The 19876-nt window shown below is 41.9% G+C and overlaps 1 protein-coding gene across 1 annotated transcript; it reads left to right on the top strand.

Annotated features, from left to right (window-relative positions):
- The first annotated feature begins 360 nt into the window (after nt 1-360).
- On the top strand, nt 361-4150 carry LOC134612002 (stonustoxin subunit beta-like). The gene is made up of 3 exons (XM_063456384.1): nt 361-445; nt 1107-3837; nt 3907-4150. The coding sequence occupies exons 1-3, from the start codon at nt 361-363 to the stop codon at nt 4148-4150; spliced, it is 3060 nt and encodes a 1019-aa protein (XP_063312454.1).
- Nucleotides 4151-19876: the final 15726 nt, after the last annotated feature.

Below are 19876 nucleotides of genomic sequence, written 5' to 3'. Positions count from 1 at the left end.
GTCTCTGCAGTCTTTTTAATGTAAACACTGTGTGCAGCACTTGTGTTAGTTCATATTGAAAAGGAGCACACCTTCTGATTTGCCACTATTGATGATGTTCATTTTTCTTCATGTTGCCATGTTTAAGTACCTTTGAGACGTTGATACCTGTATCTATGGGAAGTCAATTGTTGCAACATTTGTGACCATGATGGTTTTACAGAGATAGAGGTGGAGTTTAATGCTCCTCTATCTTAAACATCACCACTAGCAATTGTGTTGTGTTGTAAGTCCTGTCTGTCTTTTGTCTTTAGTGCTGTATAGAACCTATCATCATTCAGTGAAGAATTGGAGTGGGGATAGTTTGTTTGAACCAGTGATATGACGGCGATTGAGATTCCATCACTGGGACGTCCATTCTCCCTTGGAATGATGTACGATTGCCGTGAAGATAAACTTATCCCCGGTATTTATCACCCAACAACATATACCTTCTTATTATATACTTTGTTGCTTGTAAGTAGCCCCCCCACCTGCCCCGGACATTTCACGATTTTGTCATGTTATATCCATCAATTGAAATGTACTATATATAGAGAATTTTTATTATTTGTTTAAGATAATATTGACTCTGAAAATGAAAATCTCTTACAGCGCCTGTGATGGCTGGAAGACACTGGGTTTAAGAATGAGTTAGCACATTGCCTGTACAGCTACTATGTTCCTGTATTGAAAGGGGGTGGGGGGTCAGACAGCGGTACAAAGTGTATTTACTAAGATAACAACTTTTAAAAACAATCTCAGTGCCCTCTCGTGTTTTTGCTCTGGATCATTCCCTGAAACCAGCAGTGACCTCATTCTGTAAACAGATATTTCAGAGGGTGACTAGGCTCTGTATGATCAATGAAAAAAATGATTGAACATTTATTGTAATTCATCACATGAACTGGAATTAATTCTGGGAAACTTGTTGAGGTTTTTAGAAAGTAATAATATTAATAACACTGTTAATAACTAAATTAGGACAAGTATCACCTATTAGAAAATATATTTTATGCATTTCTGAAGATGGTGTTGTATACTTGAATATGTAGATTAATATGTTTGTTTGGGTTTTTTTTATACAGGTGTCACTTTGTGGAACCGAGATACACTCAAAACAAATGTGGAGTCAAAATCTCAAGACAATACGTCATTTGAGCTGATAGCATCAGATACGATTTCTGATAAAGCCTCAGCATTGAACATCTCAGCATCATTAAAAGCCAGTTTCCTCAGTGGCATGGTACAGGTTGGTGGATCTGCTACTTACCTGAATGATAGAAAGACATCAAGTCATCAAGCCAGAGTCACTTTTAAATATTTTAGAACCACCAGATTTGAACAGTTGTCGATGGACCATTTAGGTGTCCAAAATATGACCTATCCTGAACTTTTAGATGATGGAACCACCACCCACGTAGTTACCGGCATTTTATATGGAGCTCAGGCTTTCTTTATCTTCGACCGTGAAGTGTCCACATCAGAAAATACACAGGAAATTCAAGGAAATCTCCAGGTGATGATCAAAAAACTACCCAGAATTTCAATTGAAGGAAATGGAAAGCTGGCAATAACTGACAAAGAAAAAGAAAGTGTGGATCGCTTCAGCTGTACATTTCATGGGGATTTTGCTCTTGACAGAAATCCAGTGAATTATGAGGATGCCATTAATATTTATGCCAGCCTGCCAAAGCTGCTCGGATACAATGGGGAGAAAGCTGTGGCAATGAAAGTCTGGCTGTATCCTCTAAGTAAACTGGACAACAGAGCCGCCAAGTTAGTTCGAGAGATTAGTCAGACACTTGTTTTTAAATCCGAAAGTATCATCCAGCAAATGGTAGAGGTGAACACGCAATGCAACGATCTGATGAAACATCGAGCTGCCGAGATCTTCCCCGAAATCAAGAGAACAATAAGTAATTTTAGAGAAAATTGTGAGAAATTTACACTTGTGTTACAGAAGCAACTTGCACAAACCCTGCCCTCCATTCGAGGTAAAGGGATAGAGGAGGGGGCATTAGTGGACATTTTAACAGCAATTGAACAGTCACCATTTGGGAAGTTCCATATTGAAGAATATTTGAGCAAAAAAAAGCAGGAGATGGATATAGTCAGTTCCCATCTGGACGTTTTGAAACCTATTAAAGTTCTACCATCTGAACCGGAACTAAATCAAGTTATAACAGATCCCAGAATTGATTTTATAGTTTGCTATAATTTCACTTCATTAAATGAAGAAGAAACTTATCTTTCTGAAATGACTTACTGGCTGCAAATTATGGAGAACTCAAGCAACACAATCTATCAGCCAGACAAGGTCAAAGCATGGTTCAAGAACACAGGCGTCATTAAAAATGCAAGAAAATATGTGAAAGCTTTTCAAGAGTTCACACAGACCAATGATCCCAGAGAGGACACTCAGTTCATTATTTCATGTACCAAAGACCCAGAGAACCCTGGAGTTTCTATCTATCTATATGAATTTGGAGATTTGGTGAGCGATAGATTCTTGCCCCCAGGTAAACCTTCTCCTCCTATTATATGCACAACTCATAATGGGGCAAAGCTTACCTTAGAGCCTTCAGACTTTGGGAAAGATTTTATAATAGGGTACAAGATCGAGTACAGAATCTTAGAAGAAGAAAGCTGGAAAAATTATACAACAGAGAACAATGATCAAGAAATAAATTACAATGGTTTGCAACCAAATGAAACCTATCAGTTCAGATACTCTGCGATGTGTAAAGTAGGACTTGGTGCAGTCAGTGATATTACAGTAGGAAAGACCCTTCCAACCAGTCCTCCGGAGGCCATACAATGTACTGCTGGCTCAACTTGTCTCCATTTACATTGGCAAATACCCAGTGTCATTGGAAAAGAAGTCACAATAACAGAGTTTAAAGTTGAATACAAACAGCGGCTCCAACACGATAATATTACCTGGATAGAAAAAAAGACAGGGAAGAAAACAGGGCACTGCGTCATTGATGGGTTGAACACTAAGACATCATATAAAATCCGTGTTTTGGCCATCTGTGGAGATCATGGGATTAGCGCTCCAAGTGATGAGATTCTAACTTTAACTGCAGAAAAAGAATCTTCTGACATTAAATATCAACTACTCAAGGACAGCAGTTATTTAACTGGAAAGAACCCCTCTATCCATCTGCTGAAGATGGATCGATCTGACTGTGGATACGAAAAATATAGCATGGGGAAAGAAAATCCTGCAAAGACAAATAAAGTGATATTAGTAGTAGGAGACTCTGGCTCAGGAAAAACCACCCTTATCAATGGAATGGCCAACTACATCCTTGGTGTGGATTGGAAAGATGATTTTAGATTTAAACTGGTAGAAGAGTTTACAAATGCTTTTAAAGTTAACAGTCGAACTGACAAAGTATATGCCTACCAGATGAATCATGAAAGTGGCTATAAGATCCCTTATTCTCTCACCTTGATAGACACCCCAGAATTTGGTGAAACCCGAAGAATAGACCAGGGCAAAACGATCATTAACGCCATCCACAAGGTCTTCCCGATCGATGCCGTCTGCCTTGTAGTTCAGGCTTCTTTAGTTCGACTAACTCCCACCCAGGAATACATTTTTCATTTAATGTTTTCTCTTTTTGGAAAACGCAATATATTTATTCTCATCAACTTCTGTGATGGAGCGAGACCTCTAGTGCTACAAGCTATTAAAAGAGCTAATTTTCCCTTCTCTCTGGATTGTATTGGCGATCCTGTTCACTTCAAATTTAATAATTCAGCATTATTTGCCAAAAATCATTCAAGTTCCATTAGTGTTAATGAGATGTTTTGGAGAATGGGTGCTGACAACATGGAAAGATTCTTTACATCACTGAACACGATATAAACCAAAAGTCTGAAACTGACTAAAGAAGTCCTAAAGGAACAGAAACAGCTGGAGATAATTCTTAAGGCTCTGCAGCCACAGATCAATGCTGGACTTATTAAACTGGATGAAATTAGGAAAACAAAGGATCTTATGGAGGCAAATGAAAACTTTGAGTTTGAGGTCAATGTGACTGACTGTTCCAGTACAGGAACTGGTCCCACACGGTCAGTTCATAACAAACTGCCAGCATTGTCACTTAACACGCCATGATAACCGTGCATATGCTGATGGCAGAGATAAAAATTTAAATGTTCAGCAATGACCAATGGATACTGCACAGTCTGTCTGATTTTCACATTTCCACTTATATTTCTGATTGTAATGAACATTCTAGACACATTTCTTTGGACAAAGAACAAAAATCTATGAGGAGATTAAATAAAATATGAACAAGCTTCAGGGGAGGTGACTGTAGAGAAAGTGTCCCAAAAACATGATAAAAAATATATAATTGAGATGGAATCTGTGCTGGAGCCTGGGTCGGACTGGGAAAAAAATTCGTCCCGGCTTTTTTTTTTATCACAGCGGCCCACTAAGAAGGGGGCGGGGCACAAACACGCCCCCTCTCAAAGTGAGCATGTTGGTTCAATGCTCTTCCAGGGCAGACCCTGCGCAGAGCTCTGCCGAAGAGCTCTAGCATGAGAAAAAAGCCCCTAGCTTCTAGATCTATCAAATCCAGGTCTCCCAGCTTAGGCATTTTTTTGTGTGCTACTTCCTCTAAATTGTTTTAAATCGTTTTTTATTGTCATCACATTGTATTTGTGGAATTCAAACATGGTATTGTAAAAGCATATGGTCGCCTAGGCAGAGGCGTTAACATTGAAACAGGTAAATTGAACATGTGTAGTTAGTTTAATTAAGCAGGTGCGTACTTCAAGATACATTGACTAGCTTCCTCTAAATTGGGGTACAATAAACTCACCTTCCTTTCCCCACTTGCCTCCATCCTTTCCAACAAGTATTGCACATGCTTGCTAATTTCACCAAACTTTTTAAAACGTTTGTCCAATTCCTCCCCAAATTTCCCTGGAAAGCTAACTACCTCTCCTCCACCTGGCAAGAGAGGTGCTGTAGGAATCAAAGCAGGCAGCTTTGGTGGTTCCTTCACCTGGGGAAAGGATGGTACTTTATCTGGCCATCCCTAAAGTGTTGGAGCATCTATCCAAAGATTATTTACCTTGACTCCTTTCTTATGAAGTCCCATTTTCTTGTATAATCTCCAGAGAGTGGGAGTATCTACCCCATCAATATCGTCTTTACTTACCCCCAATCTCTGAGGAGAGCCAAGAACATTTCTTTTCTACTTACCCCGTTTTCAGTATTCCCATCCTTTGGTGTTCCAGATGGTCCTAATGTGTCAGGATCGGGACAGGGATCCAACACGCAGAGTACAAACAGTAGCCAGATACGTATACCGGACCTTAGAATGGCCGGACTAACGTAAGTAGCACTGTATAGAATGGTCAAAGACAAGCCGAGGTCGAGGGTAACAGAAGACAGGTAAGCGAGAGACAAGCCGAATCAAGGGTAACAGAGATAAGCAGAGTAAGGTAAACAAGCCGGGTCAAAACCAAAAGGGAAAATAGAATACACAAGCACTGAGTGACTAGAACAAGCTAGAACCACGACAGGGCAATGAGCTAATGAAAGAAGCTCAGTTAAATACCCTGTTCAGAGCAGTAACCACGCCTCCGAGGCGTCTTGATTGGTCCTGCAGCAATTGACTGACAGGTCGTTCCGGAGGAGTGTCCTGATGACTACTTCCTGCCTAGATGCTGTAAAAGGCAGTCACTCCCTCGCGGCCGGCCTAGCATGACCGGATAGACCGCGGGGAAGGGAGCCATCAGACCGTCTGGATAGAGGAACAGCTAAGTCTCTACCTCTTTCGGAGGTAGAGACCACAGGTACCCTGACATAATGTTAATGAACCTGGTCTTGGGAAGCCTCCCTCACCAGGGTTCTGGGATGACCATTTTCCCAATTCTCCTAATTGCATAATGGCCTCAGTAACCAATTGCAATGTGTTTCCGGTTTGATTTATAAGCAGTATCATTATCGCCTGCTTATATGCTGGAGGGGCAGTTTTTATGATCCTATTTCTCATTTGAATTGTCATAGGCATTTTCATCAGTCTAACCAGTTGTTGTGAATTCTGGATAGCCTGTCTGACCATCTCCTGTTTGTTTCCTCACTGCATCTGTCAGCCCGTACCATGGTTTGTCATTATCTGGCCAGTCACTGACAGATGGATACCGCAATTTTAACCCTATCTGGACAAGCTCCAGGAGAGTGAGTGAAGCCGGATTCCCATCTACTGCGGGAGTTCCGTTTACTTTAACAACATCCTCCTGACATTCTCATCCTCTGAGATAGTAGCCAATTTTGCTGAGTGCATGGCATCAATATTAATGCCTCCTGCCCCTGTTTCAGCTAGTCTGACAACCCACTCATCCAGTGGTTCCTTTGACCGCTGTCTGAAGGTTGAAAGAATATCAGCCATCTCTTGCTGTATATAGTCTTCCATGGAGGTTCTGCTAACTTGCCCCAGGTCAGTGTACTCCAATTTTCTTCTGACCACAGGCAAAGCATTTACCCCTTCAGACTCCTCATCTGAGCTCCAGATGTTGCCATCCCAAATTTCAGGATCCCAATCGGGTCCTAGTTGTGCTAAACACACCTGCATCTTCCTCTTGCTAATCTTATGACTCCCAACCTTTCCCTTGACCCTAGTTACCGTCATCACAGATTTTTTCAGATTTTTTCCATCTGACATTTATCCTTGAGTGTCTGTCTATATACAGTAAGTATTATCCAACCTATTTTCTGCCACTTATCTTTCAGAATCTCTCTCAGACAAGCAAGAAGGTTAGTAGGCATTTCACTTTTTTCACATTCATAGTCACATTTACCAGTTGAACAAGCCCATTCACTGGCAATCAATGCATATGGCTCATCTTCCCAACCGGGAATGATGGTGCCATCACCCTGTTTCTTATTCTTTTTAAACATTGTGCAGATGTCTTATGGGTTTTTTTGTTTTTTAAACTTGCACTCCTTGGGGATTTGTGTTCTATGTGTTTATTTAATTTCACTTTAATGTGTACTAATCCAGACACCTGGTGTCTGGCTTATTGTCTTATTCTTCACTCAAGCCTGCCCAGGCGACTATTCGGGCTGCAGGTGTGCGCTCCCCGACCACACTGGCTTTCTACACACTCCATGTAGTGTATAGGGGCGTCTATGATCTGGCCAACAATCTCACACATTCAGTGACAGCCGTTTCATCCACTTCCCCAGTCAGCACTGGCTTCCAGCACCTGTTAAGGCGCGTAGGTGCACTGTTACTGACCAAGCACAATCACCCATTCGTGTCAAAATCACCCCAAACAATCTTGTGGTATTGGTGACCTTATCTCAATACCTGGTATTGAGCTTATTGAGTTAGCAGCAATTCAGCCTTATTCAGGACGCTAGCCTGTTCAAGTCTACACTTCTCAATCTTGCTCTTGCAACGTCATGCAATTTTTTTTTTAAGTTTACACAATGTTCAAAGGATCTCTAGAAACCGTAATGATTGTTATCTGATCTTAAAATCTCTGTAGTATATTTACTGCAGCACTCGGAAGAAACTGACAGCGTTTTAAAATGGCTCCTTTTTTGCTCGTGATGCAGTAGAAATGAAACCTCGTACAATGTTAGTTTCACTTTCACTGAAAATCTACATGAACAGTCCCTTATTTCAAAACACAATTTTCTTATCTTTAAAATGCTAGCACCTCCCTAGCCAACTATATTTCACAATCCTCAACTCAATTTCCACTCATCCTCTCTGTGACGCCAAAATGTTGTGCCTAATTATTAAATTCATGTCAAAAAGCAATAATCAATTACCCTAGGGTTTTTTAAAGATAGTGGTGGGCACCAAAACCCTACTAGGGATGAGTGAATTTAATATTTTGAGACAGGGAAAGACACTGAACTCAAGTACTTGTAAATAATCAATACAAACTTTATTGACAAACAAAGACTTAATTAATAATCATTCAGTTTAAAGAAACGGCTTAATAAAAAAAACGCTCAATAAAAACAGCTTAATATATCAACATAAGAGAGAGACTTGCTGCACTACTATACACAAGAGAGAACTTCTAGCAGTCTGGCTTGAAGGAGACCCTCTCTTACTGGGAAATCCGCTTTTACAGGTGGGTAGTACTCCAATGAGTGCCAAATTCTCTCGTTTTTTTATGTTATTAATAATCAATGGGCGTAATAGTCTGTACTTTTTTCACCAAATCTTCTTATCAGTGCAGCCCAGCAAAGACCTTGCAAAAAACGTTGGATGGGACCTGCAGTTGGCCTGACTCCAAGTCCCACAACAACGCCATGCCAGATCTGTGCGGTTAATTATCTCTATTCTCATAACTATCTAAAAAGCTAGCTCTGTTCTCATAACTATCTCGTGAAGCTATGCATGAGTACTGTGTTTTGTGGTTATTAACATTTTCAGTACTGTGTACCAGCGCCATCTTGACTATCTATAATAGTTTGATTTGCTCAATAGTGATCAATCATTCTTAATTAATATGGAATATTATCACGTGTGTGTGACTATATATTGTGTATATATTGTAAAAATAATTTACAAATAAACTGTAAACATATTTTAAAATGCTATATGTAATTTTATTCTAACTGTATTTTGATATTAATATATTTATATCAAAATACACTTAGAATTACATTTTATATATATATATATATATATCTATGTGTATATACCCTTAACGACCACGGACGTACTAGGTACCTGTTTTATGACGGCTCACATGCGAACTGTCATGGGGATTGCCTGCTCTGGTGCACATGTCTATGTTCGGGGAAAGTTCCCCGAACATAGGCGAACGCACGAGAGCAGGGAATCCCTCAAATCTGTTGGGGAAATATTTTTTTTTTTTGTGAAATGCTATTTCAGTTTATTTGTACTTTTATCGTGTTTTGCATTTATGCATTATTGTCTTCTGAAACATTGCCTGCGAGCACAGGTTATTGTATGTTTGTTCTCTGACAGTCGAATTCTTACATAAAGAATAAAAAAAGAAATATCACAACAGGTAAAACAAATTGTGACATAAAAATAATAATCATGCGTGATGGAAAAAAATGAACAAGATAATGAAATATGGCAATGGAATAAAATAATGCAAATTGGTTAAACAAATCTGAATGCAAACAACACCTGACAACCTTTTCTTTTATCAAGCATCAAATAACTACCTCAGTGCTGGTCATTAACCATTACAGCCTCGCCATCCAGAACAAAGAATTCCACTATTTATAATCACATTAACTACCCTAGAATTTATTGCTAAGTGGCAATCAAAATTCACAATATCGCTTTATGTTACTATGCAATATTTTCACTAGCCTGGTAAAAACAATGTCACCAGCCTTTAATAAATCCTTTCTGCAGTAAACAATTTTTTTTTTTTTTTTTAATATTTAGTTTTTTTTTTCAGAGATGAAATATAGAAAATTTTCTCCATACTTACCGTAATTTTCTTTTCCTGGCTATAATTCATGGCAGCATCACTAATGGGTTAGCTCCGCCCCTAACAGGAACAGGACAGGAAACAATTAATCAATTAATCAACCAGACTATAGGTATAAAAGGTCCCTCCTCCTTCCAACCCACAGTCTAGTATAAAGCTTTAAAAAAAATTATTGGGAGGGTTGCTGATGCTGCCATGAATTATAGCCAGGAAAAGAAAATTACGGTAAGTATGGAGAAAATTTTCTATATTCCTGGCCATTCATGGCAGCATCACTAATGGGTAATACCCAAGCTCTGCAATCAAGGGAGGGTGAATAAAAACGAGACTCCAATATCATGCTGCAAAGGAGAATTTATTCACGAGAGATTTACTGAGGACAAAACCCCTCTACCGAAGGATGATGAAGAAGAGACCACATCCAGTTTGTAATGTTTGATGAAGGTTATAGGAGACGACCAGGTGGCTGCCCTGCATATGTCATCAGAAGGAACCTCTGCCCAATTAGCCCAGGAGGTGGCCAGAGCCCTCGTAGAGTGCGTCTTTATCTTTTCCGGAGGAAACCCAACGCCTCAAAGTAGCCGTAGATGCCGCCTCCCCTTGTCTGTATCCTGACGGGATAATAAACAATTGCTCCGACTTTCTAAACTTGTTTGAGACCTCAATATATTTCATGACACACTCCCTCACATCCAACTGATGGAGCTTAACTTCTTCCGCAGAAGAGGGGTACTGGTAAAAGGAAGGTAGAACCACTTGTTGAGCCAAATGAAAGCTAGAAACCACCTTTGGTAGGAATTCCATTCTAGGTCTTAGGATAATTCTATCATGAAAGACCTGAACGTGGTCAGGGTCACTGGAGAAGGCTTGAATCTCCGACATTCTTTTTGCTGTCGTGATTGCCACCAAGAACAAAGTCTTGTACGTCAGATTAATAATACCCAACTCATCCAACGGAGCAAAGGGGTTTTCTGACAACACATCCAGTACCAAAGGAAGATCCCAAGGAGGAGCGTAGTTTCTAGAAGGAGGTCTTATGCGTATAGCTGCCTTAAAGAACCTCGCAATGATGGGGTCTAATGCCCAGGAGGTGTTACACAGGGCTGATAGAGCTGATGACTGCACCTTCAGAGTGCTTAAGCTTAAGCCCTTTTCTAGACCTTCGTTTAGGAACTCCAGAACATCTAAATTCGAAGGCTGTAGGAAACTCTTGGACTTATTATTCGCCCATACACGAAACACATCCCATATCCTGTGGTAGCATGCAGATGTGGAACTTTTCCTGGATTTCAGCAAAGTATTCACCACCGGCTCTGGTACTCCTTGTTCTAAAAGTCTCTGCTTCTCAAGAGCCAGGCCACCAAGTTCCATTGGTTCGGATTGGGATGCACCGCTGGACCTTGTATCAACAGGTCCATTCTCAGAGGAAGAGGCCATGGAGGACCCACGCACATCTTGTTCAGGAGGGGAAACCATGGTCTTCTCGGCCAACTCGGAAGTATAGCAATCACTGTCTTCTTTTCCTTCCGAATCTTCCTCAACAACCTGTGAATCATAGGCAGGGGAGGGAATGCATACCCCAGATCGAAGTCCCAATGATGGGAAAAGGCATCTTGTCCTGCTGACTGATATTCTGCCTTCAGAGAAAAAAACTTCGGGACTTGAGCATTCCGAAACGAAGCCATCAAATCGACCTGGGGTGTGCCCCACCTTGATGCTATCTGTTGAAAAACCTCTGGGTTTAATTGCCATTCTCCCGACATAATTTTTGTTCTGCTCAAATAGTCTGCCAGAACATTTTCTTTCCCAGGTAGATATACTGCTTTCAGGCCCTGCAGTTTGTCTTGAGCAAATTCCATCAATGGAGATATTTCTCGTAACAGAGCCTTGCTTTTGGTACCGCCTTGTCTGTTTACATATGAGGCCACTGCTCTGTTGTCCGTCTGGACCCTCACCCAAGAATTCGATATTGCGTGTTGAAACCCAAGCAGGGCATATAATATTGCTCTCAGTTCCCTTAGGTTTGAGTGCAGCTTGCTCTCTCTCTGAGTCCAGGATCCTTGAATCCAATCCCTTTCTAAGTGTGCACCCCAACCACTTATACTGGCGTCTGTCGTTACCGTGATCCTCCAGGGGAAATCCCACGGAAAGGTTTTTGGTATTCTCCCACCAAGTCAGGTCGTCTATTGTTCTTCGAGAAATAGGAATATTTCGATCCCAGTTTTCCTCTTGCGTCTTGAATTCTTGCAGAAACTGCATCTGGATTGGGCGCATCTTCCACTGTGCCCATTTCACTAGGCCTATAGTTGACGTAAGGGAACCTATAAGGCTCATAAATTCCCGTGCCGTAATGCATCTCTTGTAGCGAAGATTCCTTATCTTTGTCTGAATCCTCTCCATTCTTTCCACTGATAGATTTACTTGCCCGATTACTGTATCTATGGTAGCCCCCGGGAATACAATCTTCTGAGAGGGAACCATCATACTCTTCTCCATGTTTAGTTCCACCCATGTTTCATGAGTATATTCACGACCCACTTGGTGTGGAGTGCTACCGTATGGCTGGATGGTCCTATAATCAGAAAATCGTCCAAGTAATGGTATATCTCTATCCCTTGCTTTCTGATTACTGCGACTAATGCGATAAGCACCTTTGAGAATGTTCTCGGAGCCAGGCTTAATCCGAATGGGAGTCCCCGGAACTGGTAGTGATTTCCAAAAACACAAAACCTGAGGAACTTCCGGTGCCCCATGTTGATTGGGATCTGGTGGTACGCATCTTTTAGATCGATTGACGTCATCCAATCCCCCGCACTGATGTTTGGAATAATCGTTGAAATAGATTCCATCTTGAATGATTTTCTTTTTAGTTTTAAATTCAACTTCTTCAAGTCCAGGATAAGCCTCCACTTCTTTTGAGGTTTTGGGGCTAGAAAAACAGTAGAATAGTGGCCCATCTTCTTTTCTCTTTTTGGAACGCATTCTATTACTTGATCTTTCAGGAGTTTTGAGATGCAATCTTTCATGGCTTTCTCCTTTTCTCCTTTTGCTACCCGAGACTGGGTAAACACATTTTTTGTTGGCATGGTCTCGAATTCTAACCTGTATCCTTCTTCCAAAATTGAAAGGACCCAGGCGTCTGTCACACTTCTGACCCAGACAGGATAGAAAAGATGTAGTCTTCCCCCTGTAATTCCTGGCTGGGCCGGCACACGTTCAGAAATTTTTACCTTGTCTAGCTCCCCTTCCTCTGGAAGATTTTTGCTGGGTGTTTCTCCAGTTTGGTCTGGAATATTCTTTCCCCGGTTTATATGCTCTACTTTCTCGAAAGGCCCGGTCTTTATATCGCCTATCTTTCCATGTTGTAGAGCCGTATTTTCTGACTTGAGGAAGGAACGCTTTCTTCCCATCCGCAGCCTTATGTATTGCTTCATCCAACACCTTTCCAAACAGGAGATCACCTTGAAAGGGAAGTGCGCACAGGGATGCTTTTGAAGCGTAGTCTGCCCCCCAAGAGTGTAGCCATAAGGCTCTTCTTGCTGCTATAGAGAGGCCCATGCTTTTCGCCACCATTCTGGTAACATCCAGAGATGCTTCTGAGCAAAATTCAGTTGCCAGCTTCAGATCTCTCAATCCTTCCAGTAGATGCTCCCTGCGAACTCCTTTAGTGATATCTTCTTCTAAGTTGTCTAGCCATACCTTAAAAGCTCTTGTTAATGTTGTTAATGCTACTGCTGGATGTAGTGCTGATCCTAAGGCCAGGTACGACTTTATCAGGCTGGCATCTAGCCTTTTCTCCATAGGTTCTCTCAAATAAGCCATGGAGTCAATGGGAAGGGCTGTTTTCTTAGCCATATGAATGACTGCGGCATCAATCTTGGGAACAGAATTCCAGGTTTTGCAGTCTTCCTTAGCGTAAGGATATAATCTGAACACCTTACTTTTCAGTGTCGCTTTTCTTTCTGGTTTTTGCCATTCTTGAGAAATTATCTCTTTAATGGTAGCGTGTACTGGGAAAGTAGGCCTATTGGCTCTCAAATCCTCAAAATATCTATCAGATTCCTTTATTTCAGTTTCTTCCTCTGGGAATCTCAGGGTCTCTCTGATTATGTTGATCAATTTGTCAACTGATCTAGAATCCAGACTTTTTGAAACATATTCAGCTTCACCTTCTTCGTCTGACATATCCTCCATCTCCATATTATCACTAGACTCCGATGAGATTTCTTCTCTTCTCAGGCGTTTAGATGAGGACATCTTGCTTGTGGTTTTGAACCCTTCTGCGATCGCCTCTGCAATCCATTTTTTCAATTCTGTCTGTGGAGACTTTCTTCTCTCCCTTCCTTCTGCGGCTTCTGTCAGACAATCTAGACATAAGTTACGTCCACTTATTTATTTATTTATTATTGCCATTTATATAGCGCCAACAGATTCCGTAGCGCTTTACAATATTATGAGAGGGGGATTTAACTAAAAATAGGACAATTACAAATAAACTTACAGGAACAATAGGTTGAAGAGGACCCTGCTCAAACGAGCTTACATTCTTGGTGCAATTTGATTGCAGTTCACACACCTATTCATTTTCTCTTTATGCTTTCTAGGTGAATCCTCTTGTGGATTGCTCGGGCTGTAGAAACAAGAGCCATATTTATAATCGTATATTTTTGAAAATTCTTTACCTTACTTCAGCAAAATTCAATCTAGGGCAGCCTTAAACACACCAAAACAGTTCCCAAACATCAGCCAGGGCATTGGGAACGTCCAAAAAACGCTTATTTATGGTTTCCCGTTTGTTTTGAATTTTGGCGCGATATCGCTTTAAGAGCCCCGGCGGTTCGCGCATGCGCAATAGAATTTCCCGACGCCGGAGCTACTGCGCATGCCCCGCCTGCCGAACCCGGAAGTGGCTTCAGATGAACGAGCAGACATAGATGCGAACTCTCTACTCCAGGGGAACACAAGCCAAACACCATGATTTTAATCCTAGACACCAGCTTGAGACAAGATGAAGTTTAACAGAAAAAACACTACACTGCAAATCCCCAGAATTTAGGGTAAGATCAATTCAGTCACTTACCCAGCTTCTCCTCTGCCACAATTCTGAGGGGGGGGGGGTTATTGATGCTTAAAGGGGAATTTTTAAGGATACACCGACCCCACATCATTTAATCTTTTTACAGCCCTTTCCATTTAAAGAGGTACAAACACTAACTTGTACCCTAACTCAGTTAGTCCTGCTCTTGCAGGCTGATTACTGAGTTCTTCAGATAAAGAGAGGCTGAACTTTATCTGGAAGGAACCCATGGTAAACATGGGGAGGTGGCCTCAAAAAAAAAAATTAAAGGTATAATTCCTGTTTGTCCTGTCAAGGACAGAAAAAAAGACTGTGGGTTGGAAGGAGGAGGGACCTTTTATACCTATAGTCTGGTTGATTAATTGATTAATTGTTTCCTGTCCTGTTCCTGTTAGGGGCGGAGCTAACCCATTAGTGATGCTGCCATGAATGGCCAGGAAATACCAATTCAATGAAGTAAATAAAATTTCGATACAGGGTATGGAGCAATTAGAACTTCACAGTTACATTGTGACATATACAGATGGCATGTCATTCTTGACTATATATCAATACAGTACTACAGCATTCGGGATTGTATGTTGCATAGTATATTATACACTCAGGACATTTGCACTGTGGTGTTTCCTTGGGATAGCCATTGTTTCCTAATAATAATCTGCGCCGGAGTAGACAGTTGTGCCCGGTTCTTATTTGTTTTGACTATAGAGCTTGCGTCTATTTGCTGCATGCTTCTGGCAGGTCGAGTTTATGTTTCCCGGTGAAAATGTTTTTTTATCTATGGGTCCCTATGGCACACTTGCCTATGTATCAGTGTGTCTTCTATATTAACGGGCCTTCCCTTCTGTCCCTCTAGGAGGAGGGTCTCATATCTATCACGCCCTCCAGTAGGTTGTGGTTCTTTTAGGTAATTTTGCATATGATCTCTATGTGTCTTAGATTGTGTTAATGATTTGCAGATTATTAGTCTCCTGCAGGCCTATTTGTGTCCCCCGCCACCTAATTCCCTGTGTGTGTTTATATAGCGGATCCAAGGGTTCCAGCATTCAGTGTACAGTGAGTATTTTCGTGTAAGTGATAGATGAATTTCTTCCATCAGTCTCAGGTTTTCTACCCTCAGTATCCATTCCCTGATAGATGGTATGGCTGGTGTTTTCCAGTGTACTGGGATTAGCATGTTGGCTGCTGTTAGAAGGTGAGAGATGAGAATTTCCTTGCATTTGGATATTGAGGTAGGAAGGAGGAGGAATAGAGAGATCTTCGGGGACATGGGGATGTTGATCCCAGTGATTTTCTGAATCATCTATGTCACTCTCTTCCAGAAGGTTTGTATTTGCTGGCAAAGCCACCACATGTGTCCCGGTGTGCCTGTGTGTACTTGGCATCGCCAACATTGGTAGTTGGATGTTGGGAAAAGGCGGTGTATGTGTAACGGGATGTAGCGCCACCTCAATATCCTTTTATAGTTGTGTTCATGTGAGGCATTGCTAATGAAAGTGTGGAATACCTTTTTTTAAAAATCTCTTTTGTTCCTCTGCGGTTAGTGATATCTAAAGTTTCCCCCTCCCATTGTGTCAGATATTTAGGCTTGGGGGACCTGTGTCTGTTTGTCGAATTTTGCAGTAGGTCTTGAAAATCGTTTTGTTTCTGTATGCTTCAAGGAGGGTAGGGGTTGAGGAGATGTAGTGTGTGAGTTGTGTTACTCTAAATCGTTGGATCGCCGAGATCTTTGAGTTTGGTAGCAGTGCGGCTGCTGATTTCACTCCTGTAGAAGATATCAGAGTGCCTAGTTGGAGGTATTGAGCGTCGTGCAATGCTTGGAAGGCAGATGTTGTCATGCATTAAAAATGTTGATATGCAATTTCAAATAACAATTCTGAATGTTAACGATACTGGTAAAATGCCTAAACTATTTTGGTTTGATACATATTTCAAAACGCAGATACAAGATTCTGATTTATATGAATAATCTATTCAGCTGTTTTCCAGGTACAGTTGTGCTCAAAAGTTTTAAATTGCTGGGCGCTCTTTCCTTTAAGGGGTTAAACCACTCTCAAATGGTTTAACCCTAAAGGCATCCTCCAGCTCCAAATCTTAAGGTCGCGCAGTGGTATTCGGCTTCTGAAACGGAGTGTCAGGAAGTGCAGCTTGACGTCAGGCATGGGTGCCGCCGATTGGATAGAATGGTCAGCTGACGCTCTAAGCCAATCGCTAGTTCCCGATTCATAATTTTTTTAACGTTTTTATGAATGGGGAGCTACTGATTGGCTTAGAGTGCCAGCTGACCGTTGTAGCCAATCAGCGGCACCCCTACCTAGCGGTCCTCTGTGTTTCCTAACAGTAAATAAAAGTGAACACATTAACACTGATATGTTTTTTACCTGGGGAGATGAGAAGGTCCAAAGTTTCCTGCCAGGCCCAGGTACCAAAGCCTTATGATGTGGTGTCTAGAATAAAGTGGAGGGATCACTTCACTTGTCCTTCCTGCTCCAATCTCATTTTCTTCTCCATTTGACACAGTCTTCTTTCTCTTCTAATACGGTCTTCTCTCCTTCTTGGCTCCTTCTGCTCCTTTACCTTTCTGCTACTTTCTGCTTATTTTGCGTCCTTCTGCTCCTTTCTCTTTCTGACCCCTCCTGCTCTTTGCTGTCCCCTCCTGCTCCTTGCTGTCCCCTCCTGCTCATTGCTGTCCCTTGCTGTCCCCTCCTGCTCCTTGCTGTCCCTTGCTGACCCCTCCTGCTCCTTGCAGACCCTTTCTACTTCTTGCTGCCCCTTCCTGCTCCTTGCTGACCCCTCCTGCCCCTTGTATACCCTTCCTACTCCTTGCTGACCCTTCCTGCTCCTTGCTGACCCCTCCTGCCCCTTGCAGATCCTTCCTACTCCTTGCTGCCCCTTCCTACTTCTTGCTGACCCTTCCTGCTCCTTGCTGCCCCTTCCTACTCCTATGGGGGGGGGGCATGCCCATAGGGATGCCTTGATTCAATGCATATCTATGAGGAGAAGTTGATTGGCGCAGTTTTGACACGCTTGCACAATAGTCTCCCAGTGCTTTCTAATAGGGAAGTATTGGATTGGCTAAGATCTTCAAGATTGATGATCTCAGCCATGGAGATGAGGCCGGCTGGTGTCATCAGCATGGCATGGAGAAAAAAAGGTGAGTAAAAATACTTTCCCCATGTGATTGGAGGGTGGCAGGTCACTTAACATACACACTGATATTGCAACACTCACAAATGATTTATTTTCTGTTAATGTGTCCACCCAGCCTACGTTTGTAAAGCTGGAGTGGATCAGTGTCCCTGGGGTCCAGTGGAGCTGCTGTCATCTCACTGCTCTGCTCCCTCTCACACCATTTAGTGATGCGGGGCCGGAGTGACATCATATTCCAGCTCCCAGCATCACTGGAAGGCATGCAAGGGAGCAGAGCAGTGAGATTACACTTCCCTCGCCGCCTCTGGACTCAGTCAGTCGCCCGCCAGCATGCTTTCATCAGCTCTCCATGAGCCCGCCCGCCCCAGCTTTCCATGAGCCAGCCACCCACCTGCCTCTGTTCTCAGGCAGCCAGTCAGCTCTGGGGCTGAACGGGCTCACAAATCCCAGGCACCAGGACAAATTTCCTGGTCGCCATGGTACCTGGGATTTGTCAAGCCCTGAATTATAAGATTCTTTGCTTGAGTTTTAAAAACTCCAGCAGGAAGTATACAGAAAGTTATATTAGGGTATTGTTCTGTTTACAGTAAAATCTGGTTCATACTGCAAGAAAATACATAGAAATGGATTTTATCCTCTTTGACATTAGCACCTTCTCTACAAATCACACACACTTGTTTTGATTTTTACAGTAAAATTAATATTTTACTAGAACAGGTTCAGTCCCAAAATCAAAGCACATAGTTGTGAATAGAGATCCATACATACTTACCATGGGTTCCAGATAGGTGGGTTCTCTGACCAGTAAAAACATATGGAACTACACCACCAGGTACCAAAAGAAATACTCATTCAGACCAAACCAGGTGTTCAAAATCCAAGCTGTATTCTATCGGACATAAATCACACAGGAAACATAATGGCAACACCAGTGAGGAAAGAGACACGGACAGGGAGATGGTTATGCGTTTCGTGCCTGGATGGTACTTTCTCAGGAATTTAGCATATGAACAGATATTTGGTGTAATGGCACTTCCTATATCTGGGCATGAAGTCCACAAAGTAGAATGGATGAAGACCTAATAGCTTGACTTAATCATAGTTCCCAATCAGATCTCATACAAGTTTTATTTTTCAATTCTTTATTTTATTTGTGCATAAGATTAACAAGTATGTTTGGGGGCGGGGCCGCCATGCTGACCGATCGCATGCAGCAGAGGCTCCTGAGGGACTCAGCCTTATACACTAAAATATCTGGCTCCTAAGCTAAATCTGAGCCCAGAATGACTACAAAACAAACACATGGCTGTCGGTGCTGCAGCAGACCCAGAGATCGGGAGTTTTTGGACATCAGTGTATTCCCAAGTAATAGAAGTGATACTGTATAAAATATCACTAATAGCTGTAACAAGAGGGGGGAGATAAGACGACTGCTAAACCAGTGCTGTATATAGTTAAAAGATTTATGGATAAGTAAATCCCTACATGATAGTACAACTAACGACATGGGTTAACTCCACATACAACAATTGGTAATGTTCTATGGTGCTTAACCTCAGAAAGATCAAAGATAATGGTTCAGCTAAGACAGATTTCTGACACACGGCGATTAGCCAGTTAAATATCACAAAAGCTGCCTGGATCATAGCAACGTATTGATAATAAATTAAAGGTTGCTGTCAAGCAGTAAAATAAGGGGTTGCGGACCTGGCTCCGTTTTTTCTGCAAGATACCTAGCAGTATATTCTAGTGTAACAACGGCTGCCTGCACTGAATGAGGTCAGTCAGTCTAGGGTCCTCAAGTTTTGAGTTTGCATCGGCACCAACAGTTGTGGTAAGAGGGGATGTTCGCTTTTAAGTGCCGAGGTACATGCTTATACCCCTAAAATCAGCTTTTATAGCCCAATCAGTCTGGAGTTCCTCCGACATGCTTCCAGTCGGCATGGCGGCCAGGCCTCGCCCCTCTCGTGCATGTTTTAGATCACTCTGGTCATTACAAAGGTAACCTACAGCATTTGCATATCAGACTCATCCAATGAATAACTGGATAGTGAAGGGATTAACCCCTTAAGGACCAAACTTCAGGAATAAAAGGGAATCATGACATGTCATGTGTCATTAAGGGGTTAAGAAATGCACTACTAACAGAACACACAAAAG

The sequence above is a fragment of the Pelobates fuscus genome, chromosome 5, assembly GCF_036172605.1.
Source record: "Pelobates fuscus isolate aPelFus1 chromosome 5, aPelFus1.pri, whole genome shotgun sequence".
Taxonomy (NCBI): domain Eukaryota; kingdom Metazoa; phylum Chordata; class Amphibia; order Anura; family Pelobatidae; genus Pelobates; species Pelobates fuscus.
Note: the sequence above shows the minus strand (reverse complement) of the source record. Positions and strands in the feature narration are given on the sequence as shown.